General features: G+C 30.3%; 1 protein-coding gene across 5 annotated transcripts in view; it reads right to left on the minus strand.

The window, feature by feature from the left end:
* nmd (no mitochondrial derivative) overlaps positions 1 to 16,622 on the minus strand; it is a 43,465-nt gene that overhangs the window by 10,666 nt on the left and 16,177 nt on the right. For all 5 annotated transcript variants that reach the window (XR_013015949.1, XR_013015948.1, XM_076462142.1 and 2 more), the window contains exons 4-7: positions 9,668 to 9,736; positions 9,396 to 9,484; positions 5,955 to 5,997; positions 3,763 to 3,959 (exon numbers count right to left, since the gene is read on the minus strand). Coding sequence is in view for 3 of the 5 variants with exons in the window: in XM_076462142.1 (XP_076318257.1) it covers positions 3,763 to 3,959; positions 5,955 to 5,997; positions 9,396 to 9,484; positions 9,668 to 9,736 (398 nt within the window). In the remaining 2 variants the exon portion in view is untranslated. The remainder of the gene's footprint in view (positions 1 to 3,762; positions 3,960 to 5,954; positions 5,998 to 9,395; positions 9,485 to 9,667; positions 9,737 to 16,622) is intronic.

The following is a 16,622-nucleotide window of genomic DNA, read 5'->3' on the forward strand; positions in this document are numbered from 1 at the left end:
GTGTCTGAAAGTGATATAACTTTGCAGATGTTATATATCAGAAAGGATGTATGTGCACATATGCATACAACATTTTTTGGTTAGTAGAGAATTCACACAGCATGTAAATAATTACAATACTAAGTGCTTTCACTACCCGATTTGAAAATGCAAGTTGTTTACTATATCACCATTTCTGAGCATGTTTACTACACACTACTAATACAAAATAAAAGCAAATAATTCACCATGCTAGAAACTTAAAGTATAAGTGGTTCATGAAGTAAACATGGAAGTCATGAGCACTGTTCTGTAGCTTTATATCTCTGTGCTGTATAGATACAAATAAATGCAACTATGAGGAATTAGTATTCACTTCAAAACATTTGTAAATAGGTAAAAAAAGATAGAACTGAAAGTTCTCCATGAAATAACATCTAGCTGTATGTTGAACTTCTATTTTTCAGAAATCCAAAATAATTAGAGACAAAAATTACGAACAGAGTGTTCTGAGTATACCTGAGATTACTGATAGCCTGTAAGATAACAAAATTCTAGGTTTTCCAGCTATTTCTGTGCAATGTTTCTAGGAAATTAAAACAAACACTTCATTGTAAAAATTACCATAACAGCTCAGAAAGTAAGGTTTGCATTTTTGTTTAAGTCTTTTAACATTTTTAAAATTATTGTAATCATCTCCTGTTGTAACAACTGTTGGCATTCTAGTCATTAAATACAGTAACATAAGCTGTCCTAACTGTTAAAACCTTGTGAATTTAAACAAATGCAAGTATAGACTAGGGAAGAGAAAAATATCACATCTAATGTTAAATTTGAGATAAAATGGATAATCTGATAGCATTTCCATTTATATGTTTTTAGTACCCAATATTACACCAGCATGATACTGCTTGTACATGAATCATGCACAGCACTGATAATTTCTAATAGATTCTAAATGTTGCATTTTCTCAATTATTAGAGTGCAAATAACATATACTAGATAAATTAAACAAACATCAATAAAAATCATTATCATCCTAAGCCACAGGTGGTCATGCATGTGGCAGCAACAGGAATAGCAAGCACACCGTCACATAGCTGCTTTCTGAAATCTCTAAAAGAACATGCAACAACTGCTCATGCATGTGGAACTATACATTCCAGTGTTTAAGATTATTAAATGCTCAAAAACAAAGAAGTTAGTTTGATACTGTACTATAATATGTGATAGCTCATGCCTGTGGTGCATTTTCAGTATATATTGCCAAATCTGCTATCTGATTCAAAAGTATCTAAATCCAATCTGATAGTAGGGCACAAATATTCAATGGGCAACCCAAATTTCATTTAAAATCTCCCATTGTTATGTACTATAATATAACTCGGATAAGACTGATTTTTCATGTTACGTATGTTACATATTAAAACTTCAAACAGCCGGAAATTTAAATGTTAAATGAATGTTGACATGTATCAAATTCATGATATTTGCCAACAAGATTGATACACACAATTTCCTTTTTTTAACACAAATATATTTCAATATACAAATAATAATACAACTAATAATATCGGTTTATATACAAGAATTTTACAAACTAACAAATACTCAGTCTTCTATCTGGTTTAGAATTGAATATTTTACCAATGGTCCAGGTTTACAAAGAGCAAATTAATTTTTAGCTGATGTTGTTACACTTTGCTTAAACTAGTGAGCTGTGTATTCTCGGCTGGCATCACACTGCTTATGGGCTGACTTTTTACAGACAGAGATATTTAATGTCCTCGTACAAATACTTATGTCCAAAGTTAATGCATTGAGGTTAAATGGGTTGTAATATTTGAAATCTATAAATTTTACTGGTCAAGTGTTTGTAGTTTTCCAAATAATAAGTTTTTATCACAATTATTCAAGGATTATAGTATACTGACTCTAGCAATCAATCAGTATTATATTCCCTCACCATGTATTGCAATGACTAGCTTTTATACTCATTAGGTGAGATTCTAAAAAATTCATTTGGCAACAATATTTGAAGATACAATAGTACTTTCATGAAACATATGTTGTTGATTCTTACCCTCAAGAATCTTCTACAAATTTAGAGAACAGGTGGGACTTGTGCAATATACATTTAAAAATAGAAGTTACATGCATTGAACTAAAACAAACATAGATATTAAAAGAAATGTATAACAGTAAATCATTAAATAATAAAAATGTATATATTCTGCAGACATTTTGTCTTTTCACTGAGTAGTTTGAAAAGAATGTGTCACAAAACTCTTTGCTCAAACTACTGAATAATCTACTGTTCTAATTCTTGATCCAGTCAATTCCAGTTTGACTCAGGCAGTATTTGAAGTGCTAGTTAGAGTGATTCAGGACCTTCTGGGTATTCAAATGAAAATTTTATAAGTATTGCCACTTTACACAATGAAGAACAAATGTCTTGTACTTATGTAAGAGTCCCTAGTCTGCAGTAACAGTATAGCTACTGACAACTGCTCCTCTCAACAGCTTAGATTATGTAACATGTGTATACCATGTTACCACACTATCTGTACATTTAGCATCTATTGACCCTCTGTTTGTATCATGATAGTAAGGCTGGTCAAATGACTAGTATTTGCATACAAATTACATTCTCTTGTCAAATTACTTCTTTCCAATTGACCGGAGGAGTCTTGGGTTCATCATCAACACAGATAACACTGAGAACGACAAATGTGACCAGGTGATGAGATTTTCAGGGCCTGATAAGAGGCTGAAGAACACACTGTGTGCAAAGGAGAAGTTTTCTTGGTGGTAGTTTCCAAACCCAATTTACGTTGGATTTTTGTCTGCTTTCTCACTTGCTTGTTTCAACAGATCCTTGTCCACAACCATAACAGAGATATTGAAGGACTAGGTATAAAATAAAACTGCAGAACTCACCTGTTACTTCCCATTTCATTTTAAACCAGAATAAATACCACATAATCCATAGCTAAGCATACTTCTATATTACAGGATATATGATAATGTATATCCAGACATACTATATCCTTCTTCCATATAGAGCACAACACATAGATAGGCATATGAAAATATTACACTGTATGATATATAAAAATGTAAATTCCAGACATACTAAATCCTTATTTCACACACAACACAATATAACTCATGATTAACCATACTACAATATTATACTCTAGGATATATGACACAATGTACTTCCCAGACTTACTAAATCTTTATTGCATATACAATGCAACACATTTCAACATACTAGAACCTTGCAGCATGTACAGAACAACATACACATTTAGACTTACTGTAGTATATATGACAGGAAAAGCATATTCAGACAATGCAATATCCTTACAATATGCACAGTACAATATATATGTAAACATTAATAAAACCCTTCAATCATACAGAAAAACAGATATTTAGACACACTAAAACCTTATAGCACTACATCTAAACATACTAAAACTTTGTAGCATGCACTGCACAACATATCTCTATGTACTACACAAATTAGATATACAGAAACCCTGTAGCACATGCAACACATATTTAAACATGCCAAAATTCTTATAACATGCAGAGTATAACACACATCCAGATATACTGAAATATACTAGCATTACACATATCTAGACATTCTAAGCCTTTGTAGCACATAGTTATTAAAATAATTCCTAGCAAGTACAAACATTAGAACACACACACAATTTGACATTTAAAATCCTTGTAGAACAAATAGAAATTTAAATTCAGCATCTTACCGGAAGTCCCACATTAAACATTGCCGGCATTCGACGAAGGATAGCCCTGTCAACATCTTGTGGTCGATTGGTAGCCCCCATGATGATCACGTGACATTTTGGATCAGTAATTAATCCATCCCATAAACTCATGAACTGCGCTTTCATCATAGCTGTTGCTTCATGGTCATGAGTATCTCGGGAACGTAAAAAGGAGTCTAAGACAGAAAAAAGTAAACAAATAATCTCTTAAAACTATGGGATATGTTGTTTGCAATAATTTGCAAATTTCTTATTGAAATCTACATTTACACAGACAAATTATATTACAATTTACAAACTGTTTTAAAAATAACTTACAAGCTTTTTGGTAGTAATCAACCTCTATATTTAGACACTGTAAACCTTTGAATGCAAGAAATAATCAGTATTTTTTTCAAAATAAAATGATGATTTTGAGACTTAACTCTTTCTGTATGGTGTCAGTTAATGTGATTGGCCTTGTAACCATAAAACAACCATCAGTTTTCATACTATAGCTTTTAACAAGTTTTGTGTATCTTCATGAAACTTGGCCAACTTTCAGTAACTATTAGAAGCCTTTTGTACACAAAAAAAAAATAAGATTTTTTAATGAAGTATTTTCACTAAAGATTTATTTGTTAATATATAGAGTCAGTGTTGGCTGCAAAGTGATTTTTATGTAATGACTGAAAACACTTTTCTGCATCTGAAAATTTTGAAATTTCATTTGCATAACCTCTGACACCCTCTACAAATCAAACATTTTGTCCAGTAAAACTTTAATTTTATTTTCTCAACCCTAACTCTATGTGAACTCAGTCAATTTGACTAATCTTACAATCACCTTAAAACAAGAAATCTAAATTATCCTTTCTTTCCTTCTAGAATGAATGCAGACTGTAAAGTACAGTTGTTTCTCCATATAACTACGTCCATAACATTATAAGTCTGTTTATATTTAAAATTTTTTTAATAATTGCCCTTTGAGCCATGTCTAACTAATACTTCCACTATACTAGTTGTAAATCCCTTGGAGAAAACATAGCTCATGCTTCTTCACTGAATGACATAAGTGAAGAACTATGTTTTCATTATCTTATTTAATATAACCTAACAAGTTTCTAATTTTGACACTTTACTTTTATAACAATAAATGAAAAATACACATGAAAAAGTACTTATCTTTGACCTTTTGTTTTTGTTTTGCTGTCAACTGCCAATAAAAGTTTACAACTTTATAATTTATTTGTTTTTGCAAAGCCCCTTCAGAAATAAAGAAATTATAGGATGTGAAAAAAATTAGAATCAACAAAAGACAAGTCTGAAAGAATTTTCAAAATGAGATGTACATTAACAAAATACAGCCTAGAACTTTTATATACCATAAGAAACACAAAGAATTTAAATTTTTCAAAAGACAAGAGAAACTGGAAGAATGAAAAAGACAATAAACTATAGACTGATGAACTAAATACTGGGCTCTTTAGAAATTCTGAGCTTCTGATTAAAGACATAACCACAAGAAGTTTAAGTGTGTTTAAACAAAACAGTGAAACATGAGTTTATGATGGTATGGATATGCTACTCTACAATAAGAATGGAAGTTATTCATAAAACTGACCATATCATGAAATAGGAACACCATTACAATGTTCAAAAGTTAAGAATAGAGGATCTATTAAAAATTTCTTATTAATTTTATGTTCTAAAATGAGCTATTTATGTCCAATAGCATAATAACGAGCATAGATACATGTTAACCAAAACAACGTTTTTTTCTATCTTCTTTTGAAAAACTTGAATACTAATACTTTGAACTAAAACTTATGACTGGTATTGTATGTGTATATATGTGTTTAAAAGGGGGAGTTCTAATTGGCAGGATCAAAAGCCAATACCTGTTATGCAAAACATGCTAATACTAAAGGTATCTGTTATTTCATGCCAAAAAAGCTAATGCTTCATCAGATGAATGTAAACTATGTAGAAATTGTTAAATACCATAAGCAGCTGTGATATAAGTATATAAGCATAATTTTTTTATATCACAAAAACAGGAGGTTCAGTAAAACCTCCTCAAACTCTCCATGAATACATGGCATATGTATGAACATATACACATGTATATAAATAAGTAATTTTGTCTTGGTCTGGTATAAAGAGCTAACTCACACAGTACTTTTACTTACCAATTTCATCAACAAATATTATGCAAGGTTGTATCTTAACAGCCTGAAAAAAGGATAAAAATTCTAATTAGAATTACATAATAAAAACAGATTATTTCATTTCATGGATTCATGATAGCTCAACTTAGATTAAAAATTAATTACTTTATGACATCTTAATGTACACACAAGTTTCAGTGTTTTCAAAGATTTTAATAACGAGATCTAGACAATGCTGTACTATTGTGTCCACTATTACAGTATTTTACTCTATTAAACAAATTAAAATTTAAGCTATAAGTTATTTCTTTACATTGAATTTTTTAAAAAACTTATTAATAGTATTTACTTGATGCATTTAATTCAGGAAATTAACAAAATGAATAACCACCACAAAAAATGTTAGTTTATAGTTAAAACTTTTCACATGTAAACATAGCCATTAACTTCAACACAAAAAAGTCAGTATAAAACTAATCCATTTGTTTTACAAAATTCAGCCCAACAACTTTTGCTACTTCAGGACACAAAAACAGCTTTCAGTTTCAAGACATGTTCATAAGCAATGCAGATCAAGATAGAAAAAAAATTAAAGAAATTGATGTGATAAATATTTTAATAAGTAGTAAAAATGAATAGTAACAAGTTTAAGTAATTTACATATTAAAGCAATAAACAAATGCATAAGAATAATATTCATGACTTCCTAGAAATATTTTAGCACATCAAATTTTTAATCCTAGAATTCCAACATGGGATCACAATGACCCAAGTTAAACCTGTATACTAAACTAAACATGGTGGTTTGCTAGGCTTACACTGAAGGTTCTTCAAAGGAGTAATGTACCTTGAGGTAGCATTTTAAATTCATGCTAAAATTTTTAAATGCATTGCTTCTATGCAAAATGTGTGTAGCACAGTTTGCAATAAGCTGTGCTGTTGCTGTTTTCAAAAATTCCAAAATGTGCTCTTTTACAGCAAGTGTCAATCACGTATTAATTTACACATTATAGCAAATACATTTTTTTGTTAACTGTTTATACATTACAACATTCTACACAGCAACAAGCAAAAATGTCAGTGTCCATTACTGTCTACAACAAAATAGCCTGTAGTTAATAACTTGATTTTTTCTTTATATCAGTACCAGGCTGATATCCTACTGATATATTACTGCACTTCTAGTTAAAACTTCTAAATCAGACTAACATTTAACATTTGGACAAAAAAATCATTTTTTTAACTGCTTACACAAAACAAACAACAAAATCTAGGTTCAAAAGAAAATAATTAAGATTCTACATTAAAAAATTCTCTTTCATCACTTCAAATCTGAAATAATCTAAAAGTTCATATTCATAATTTACAGTGGAAAAAAAGTTGCACCAAAGCACTTAATATAGCACAGTCATATGGAGAAGTTAGCATAGAGTTTTAGAACTACTTTAGAGACATATACTTTTTCCTAAATTTAAATGAGAATGGAGTACAGATAAAAAATGCTAGGTATCACATAAATAACATGGAGCAAATATAGCAATTTACAAACCGTTTAATGAATTTGTATTTTATTTATAGCAAAAATACAAAGGCTGTCTGCCACTATCTCAATTTTTAGCTGCTCATCAGAGGGAAGGAAAAATCAGAAGTACCCTACAATGCACTATACATACTAAGGAATTAATGATCCTTCTTATAATGCACCCAGAGTTTAAGGTGTGGGGAATGTTTTGTGGTATTGCATCAGCTTCAAAATCCAAACTAACCATAGAGCCAACCTGTGCTTCTGCTACCCAAGTTTAAGTTTATATTACATACAAAAAATGGGGCACAACTAGCAACTGACACAAATTTAATATGTTTGGTACCAATAGGGCACAACTGATAATCTACCCAAGACTTAAATATTTCAAGTATAACTAGCAACTAACACACAATTGTGTGTGTGTAAAAGAGGGTCAAAGGGTGCATGTCACAACCTTTTTAGATTTGCCTTCAAACTTAGTTAAACAACTTTATTATCAATGTACGTCAATAATCTTTGCACCAAAACATAGTTTCTAATTCAAAAGTTTACATTACCTGAGTTTTTAATTTCTTAGTTTCAAAAGCAAAATTATTTAAATAATTCCAAATCTTCATTCCACTGTACCATGTGAGGTCTGTGCTTCAAATTGCCTACTTTAGATTTTCATTCTACCCTTCTGAATGTCCCTCCAATTATATGCTTATACTGGTAAGCCAGAATATAAATTTCTGGCCTCCAAGCTTCTTTCTTTACTGAAATATAACAAGTCAAACCCATATACCACACCCCACTATAATTCAATAATTCTTTCAGAGATTTGCTATAAGATTTTAATAAAAATAAACAGAAAGAGTAAACTTATTTACAAGATTTGTCAGAAAGTTTGCTTATTATTTTGTTGCTCTTAATTAGATATTTGACCCATTTCATTTTTTTTACTAATTTAGAAAGCCAGTCATAGTTATTTAGGATATATTGCCCAATATGTTTTATGTTCTAAAATGTACACCTGAAAACTCCGTGACATTTTATTTGAGGAACTAATTTAGTGAGAAAAAAGGCAAGACCTAACTCAGTCATGTTTTAAACCCGTAAAAATCATATATGTCACATATCTGGGTTTGAAGGGTTTACAACCCATGACTAATTACTTCCAGTTATACACATTGCTTGTGAAGTGATAATTATTGCTCAAGTAAGTTGTATTTACAATAAAACAATGAATTTACAGAAAATAGATATGAAAAGGTTAACAGTTGAAACTTTGAAGATAAAACTATATAAAACAGGAAAATTATGTATCACAGGAAAAACAAATGGTATTTTTCATTTTTTTAATACTTCTCAACTTTCATTTCACTGTTCATTGGTCATGATTGATGATTTCACTACAATTAGTGTTAGAGATAGACATTATGACAATAAAATATAATGTTTTATGAAAAAACTGAGATTAATTTAGAAGTTCTATAGGTTATGCAAACGTAATATGAAAACTTTAAGATGCAAAAACGTATTTTCATTCTTAGCATGAAAATCACTTTGAACTTAGACTAGTCAGATTGGTTCAGTAAAATCACAGGTAAATCTTCTGTAAAAATATTTCATTAAAACCTGATATTTTGTGTACAACAGACTTATTGCACTTATTAAAAGCTTGCCAAACCCAGAATTATATTAAACATTAATTCTCCAATACAGGAGAGGCCCAGTAAACTTACCATGTTCACATAAAGTTAGCATATTACATAAACTTGCTGGATTATAATTAGCAACCTGTTTAAGACTAAAATATTTAGGAAAAATGTTTGTTTTTTTGGAAGAGGAACAGTAGTTACTAATAACAGAAAATTAAAAACATTTTTCAAATGCACCTAATTTCAATCTTTTTAAGTCAAGTGAGAAATTGTCTTCCTGTTGAATTTTTAACTTACCAGTGAGAATACTGCTGCTGCTAACTTTTGAGACTCTCCATACCATTTATCAGTGAGTGAGGATACTTCTAGATTTATGAACCGAGCTCCTAAAAAAATATGCATGGATCAGTAAAGCAGTAAGAGGCAAAGTAAATGAAATTTTTAAATCACCAACTTAAAACACAAAAAAGTTGCCTTTTCTTAACCAGCAAGTCATAAGTTAACCACATTGAAATTACCTCCATACACTAAACCACATGTTACCTCTATCAGTTTTTAATACCACCCACCTGCTTCTTTTGCTGTAGCTTTGGCTATCATTGTCTTCCCACATCCTGGTGGTCCATGAAGAAGAACACCTTTATAATAAAACAAGAATGCAAAATATTCTTAAATTTTTTTTGTTAAGAGATTTAAGAACAAGATGACACAAAAGATGGAAAACAGTTAATTACAGTTAAGTAGAGTTTGGGGAAATAACTTGAAAAATGATCAAGTTACTCATTCAATAATTGAAGGTTTAGAAAAATTCTGAATCTGGTAAATTCAAGAATACATTAAGTACAATCTAACGTTCATTATTTCATAAATTATAGATCTTATGACATCCCTTTACATAAACTACATCTTTACACATTCTTTCAGCAATAAAAACCAAATAAAAGTTTAAAATATTCACTTATTTTCTTTTAAAACAATCAGTACTACAAATGTTTAAATGTAAACTTCCTGTGGACATTGTTAAGTCACTACTGGTTAAAAAAAATACAGAATTACCTCAAAAAAACTAAACTATCTTTACATGTAACAAGAATGTTCATCATTAATAATAAAAGGCTTATTCCCTTTCTTACTTTGTCAAGAAAGCTTTCTTTCTCTTTTTATGGTAATACTCAACAATGTTCATAATTGTTTAGCAACAAAAGTATCACCTGACTGTTCCTAGGCCAGCTGTTGTGCATATGTTGAATGTTCAAAATTAGTGTTGATTTATTAGAAAGATGTTTTTATTCTTTATTTTTGATAATTTTGTTTATATAACAGCAAAATAGTTTCATTCTGAAGTTCTATAATACTGAGATCTAGCCAAAAGAAAAAAAAAAAAAATACCAGTCTTCAGTTAATCCTTACATTACATTTATGCATTGGGTTTAATTCTTAAATCAGACTACTAATGTCATAGAGTTAGTGTTTAAAAAGCTTTAAATGGTGCAAGAGTGTTAATTAATAATTAATCTTTTGGCATTTTAACACACATATTACCTACTTGCTGTAATATATAAAGAAAAATAAATGTTTATTACTACCAAATATCTTTTATCCTTTGTACAGACAGAAAATTTGAAAACTTGAATTGGAACATCTGCACTATGTTTTGTAATTCCTGACCTAGAATACAGTAAAAAGGCTCAAGAGTGCTATTTTCTCTCTTTCAGAATGCACATATTTTTTTCATGATAGTATTTCATTTTTCTGCACAGATTTATTAAAAATGTGTTAATTAAATAATTAATTTGAGACTGATGAAATAAATGAAGAGTACATGCATTTTGGAGGTAGACAAATTTGTTTTAGTTAAATTCTATAATTTTCATTGAACATTCAAACAGTGGTTTCCCATCGTATTTGATGAGCTTTTATACTAGTACTTGGTAAAAGAGTAAACATTTGATTTCAGTAACAGTTTAACAGAACTTAAATGGAAAAATCTAAATGAGAATTTTTTTTATGGCTTGTATTTTGATAGCTCCACAAAACTTGCACTCTTGCAGCCTATGATAAAATTTAGTGCTTATACTATTTAGTAACCATCAAAATAGATAACAGTTTTTATATAGTATATATTTTTTCACATGAAAAAGGGTATAAAATAATTTACCCAACAATAGTCTAATTTCTTTGCTTTAGTGCTAAGTTTCACAGTAAGCTATGTATGTTCTGTCACCATGGGAACTCACACTAACATTATAATCCATAACCTTACTGCTGACCTACCAGTGGATGAATACAATTAGAAATTAGTTGTGTTAGAGCACTTAAACATTGGTGATGTACCACTTGAGATTTTTACCAGAACCAATTGTAAAGTTAATAAGACTCTTACTCCAATTTTAGAAGAGCTGATTTCCAGAAACTGAAAAGTACTTTGTAAGAAAAATACTACATGTTCAAGCTTAATAGGCAATATTAAATATTTAAAACATTTCTGTAAATTCAATAAAATTACCTAAGAAGGAATGTACTCCTTCCATAATTTAACCAAAAGCCCAATATTAATAGATATATGAAATATTAAATACACAACATTCCACTAATATGAATGCAAAATTACTGTAAAGTGAATTATGATACAGTTCACAACAAAACAAAACAAAAAACAAGAATCCATTAAGTAGAGCAGATTATGAAAGTTTCTTAACTCAAAACATCAAATGGACTTTAAATATTTTTGTTTACACTAATTGCTAAAAAAAAAAAGTCAAGCATAATATTCACCTTTCAAATATTTTTAAAAGGAACTTAAATAAGAAGAGGGAATGACTAAAGTATTAAATAATTTTTATTAGTAAGAAAAAATTTAAATTGACTGGCATCTTTAAAAATGAAACTTGTTTCTAATTCTCCTTGTGAACTGTCTTTAGAATTTTCTACAGACTAAAGTTTCTAGCCCTAAAAATCTGTAGCTTCAAATCTTGAAAAGTATAACAAGGAATAAATTGATGATTTATAAAAAAACACAAAAAAACCTGATGATCTATATTTATTCAAATAAAATGATAGGAAAAAAATTGGAGGGCTACAGATCTGTTAATTAGGTTTCTGTTTTAAGCAGTATGATAGAATATACTGCCAAAATCATTTTCAAAGTTAGGATTTAGGTTATGATTCTCAGCATGGTTTTAGAAGTTTTATTTTTACCTTACCCCAATCGAAGTTATGCATCTTGAATTTTTGAAAATTCTTTATAAAATGTTACATAATAGATTATATGAAATAGATCATTAAATTATATATTTAGAATGTCACTCTAGAGCTAAAAAAATGAACAGAAAAGTTTCTTGTAAGTGAAATGCAATGGTGATAAGTGGGTATTTTTTCATTTGACAAAAAGTTACAAGCAAGATGCACTAAAAGTCTGTCACAAGAATTTTGTTCATTTTCTACTGAAATCACTTCCTTGAGTATTAGGCAGTACATGAAAATTAGTTTTAATAATGATAAATGCAAAGGTACTGGGCAAATTGAGGATTGTAGATAAAGTCTTCAGCTAAGTATTTAGCCATGGTGAAAAGAGTAAACACAGTCCTTGGTTTTATTAATGTAAGGACAGTGGTGATGTAGCATTTAGTTATGGTATCATTATTACAGGAAAAATATAAATACTTCAGAGTTTTTAAAAAAAGTAATTAAATGGTACTAAACAAGACATTAGTTTTTTAACTTGTTTTTGTCAAAGCATAACAGAATTAGATTTAATTTGACCAAGACAGTTAAATCTTAATAGTCTGATTAATCTTCTGTTGTCTCTGAGAAGTGAAATGAATAAAAATCCTGGCAATATAACCTTGAAAATTAGAGATATTAGGTTTAACTTCTGAAAGCTTAGATACAGAACTTTTCTTCAACAATTTGTTTGCTTAGAGTTACAAATATATAAGTTATGTAATAATAACTTCAAATGCATCAATCTGCCACAATCAAACATAGCATTCCTTGATCTCACTAATCTTTTCTGTTCAATGGCATACATACTAATATACCAAGGTCTCCAAGCTCAAAGCATATACTTTACCTAAATGTTCATGAAATCCTATTTCCATATTTAAATTACTTTAATAATTGCCATAATTCAGTTTTACCCACTGCAAAACACAACCTCTATATCTCACCTTACTTCTGTTTATTGAGGTGCTAATGTGTAAAAATCAAGAATATGTAAAAAACCTGACTAATTAAATTGGAACTCATATTGATGTCTTGAGACTAGGGGTGTACACCTATCAAGCTCAAAGCATAGAAGTTTCTCCTTAATTCATTATAACATGATGTATAAACTATCTTTTTGCTTTTTTTGGATAGGTTTATGTGTTTCAGGAGCAAAAATTAATTTGGCTTTGATGTTTTGGTGTCTGATATGCAAATGCATTTTGTTCTCCCTTAAAATAATGCAACTCATTACTTAAATATTACTTTATATTTAGAGCAAATATTCAGATATATCTGAAAAGTACATACATTTTCAATGAGAAAAACATAGCTGTTGTGGAAACTGAAAATTACTGATAAATTTGCAGCTGAGTTATTGGTTCTGTTTATCAAAATTTTGAATTTAAGAATACTATTATTATGGTTTCCTTGTATAAACGTAATGTCTATTTCAGATGGTCATTGAAAGAAACACAAATCATTAAGTCAAGAAATACCAGTGAATACTGAAACAGATTTTTATTATTTAGCTTCATATCATCCAATAATTATCAGTTAACAAGAGAATTACATAATACATCCAGAAGATGTACTAGTATTAGCTGTTTTGTACAAGTTGTATTATATTAATGCACACAATTTAGAACAGTATGTGTGATGCTGTAAGCCTTAGAGTAAAAAAGTGTTAACATCTGCCCTACATGAAAAATGTGTTTCTGACAGATAACTTCAAATACAAAATAACTGATTCCTTCCTTCATGCATTTCTCTGTGAGATTTTCATGCCACTAGTCTTGGGCTCCCTCACACCTATAAACCTTATGATTAACATGAACTCTGAAAGAATAGGTTGACATCATTGTGTGACAATAGTCCTCCTTCAATAGGAAGGAAATACAACCTCCTTGTGTCCCACATGAATAAGGGCATAGGATACACACTGACAAGTTACAGAGAAGTGCCGAGGTCCTCATCAGATGTATGTCAGAAAGGTCTTTTACTGTAGACAGTACAATAGGTAGTACAAAACCATATTTTTTAAGCTGGCATGTATAACCAAAGAAGTAGTCAGTCACATCCACGATGCCAGCTTTTTTCATAACAGTCTATGGAAGATATGGTATAGATGAAGCAACAAGTTTAATGCCATAAGATTAAGTATGGTGATTTTAAAGACAACATTTAAATAATAAAGACTGATAGTGCAAGGGCAAATGGGTTAAGCACTTTCCATTATCTCTGGCTTGACACAGATTTTGGGAAATAAGCATATCCTTGGAAGCAGCACTAGCCATTTAATAGGATCTTAGAACATTGAAGAAAAAAGATGTACTTACCTTCTCAAAGAAGGTCTGTAGGTTAAAGAACACTGACTAGAAGGAAATGAAATCCCATAGAAGATGAAACAGCCAAATGATGAAGATAATGGAGATTAAGTAACATGCAGCTTAGATTTGTCAACATACCAGTCTGAAGGATCTCATCCAAGATGAAATACTGTTAGATAGACGAATTTGACGTGACAAAAAGTGAGAGAACCTGCAAATTTCAATGTCCAGTCACAGGAGTTGGCAGACTCATTCTCTAAAAGAAATACAAGAGGTCCATGAACAAAAACAAAATCCCAAGGTAGAAACAAATAATGATGGGGACACCGGAAAAAAGTTGATGTACATGCCAAGGAACACCAAACAAATCAGAACCGAATGAGGATAGAGATTCAAAATTAAAGTGGGAGGCAGGAAGGAGAGAAAGGTTGTCCACCTTCCTGAGCAGCTAAAGTCTCAAAAAGAAAGATCCGGTCTAGGTAGAGATGCAAGTAAGTACAAGAAAAGTGTGTGGGAAACATCAATAGCATATACATCCAAATTACAATGACCACAGGCCAGAAGAATATGTCTTCAAAAAAAGATGATGTAAGAAACATGAAACAAACAACTTGAATTGAGTGTGTGTAAATGTGCACAGAACCACAATAACCCTTAATGAGAGTTATTTTCAAAATTTAATTAAAAAGATTTATTCACAATGAATTTTTATGAAATTAGCATTTTATTTAGGTTATGTAATGTGCATACTGTTGAAATACAATGTGGCATTGCTTATATATTAATATAACTCTATGTACCTCTACAACAGTCTAGTGAAAGTTCTATGCATACAAGGTCAAATTTCACACATTAGTTTGATTTTTTCAACTGCTAACATTCTTAGAAAATAATTTTATTTCTTTCCCAACTTCCAGATGCCAGGATCACATACTGAAGTAATCCACTGTTAAGAAAGCTTTCTTTTTCTTCTGTTCCTGAATGAGATTATAATAACAGAACAGAACTCACAGTTAGTCTCTCCTACATAAATGAGACATAAGATTATTTTTCAAATGCCAAGCATATTTAACTTAGCATCCGTTGTGGATAGTAGTGTCCCTAGTACCGGCTATTGCTTCACACCTTATACATATTAGTTTAATAGACAGTTAAATGGCAAATATATTCTATTTCTACATTTCAGTAAATTATGCATTACTTGTGTTTTAAAATTCAGAGTTGAAAGTTTTAATGATTTTTTACAGGTTTACTAATTCATCTCAATTTCACTGGATTTAAACATACAATGTGTGCAAACCATTATACCTTCAAGAACACTTGGAGAAGACCCACAGGCAGGATTGTGTTTCAGCACAAAAAGGAAATTTATATTATTTATATTATAAATATGATATTATTAAATCATATTTAATCACATTATATGATATTATTTATATCATTTCAGTGATATTTTGTCCAGCTAAAAGAGATGACCTGCCACCAAGTTCATATTCCTTGGAATTAGAAGAATCCGATGAGAATGAGCCCAAAATATAGGTCCAATGCACAGAAGCCAAGTCTTGTAATGAGTACCTCCACTGACAGTTGATATAAGAAATGACCACGGAATTGTAAGTGTGGTTCAAGACTAGTTGATCCACAAGAAGAAAATCTGAAAATGCCTGATGAAATATAAGAAGTCTGAATATGTGAGATGGAGTTAATCTTCTTCTGGAGCCAACATATCCAAAGTCATGTCACCATTCAGAGATGTGCACCAGCCTAGCAGAGAAGCATGTGTGAAAAGACAAAATTTACTTGGGAGATGACATGGGAATGCCTAACTTGTGGAGCTGACATAATTGAGTAGCCAACACAAGTTTTAGAAAAGAGGAGTGAAGAAGTAATGGTATCTTTTTAGAGGAAGCACACATGCATACAGACTAAAGGAATGGGTAATTCAAAGGAAGCCAAAGTCCCTAGAAGTTAAAAATCTTCATACATATAA

Source organism: Tachypleus tridentatus, chromosome 10, assembly GCF_004210375.1.
Source record: "Tachypleus tridentatus isolate NWPU-2018 chromosome 10, ASM421037v1, whole genome shotgun sequence".
Taxonomy (NCBI): domain Eukaryota; kingdom Metazoa; phylum Arthropoda; class Merostomata; order Xiphosura; family Limulidae; genus Tachypleus; species Tachypleus tridentatus.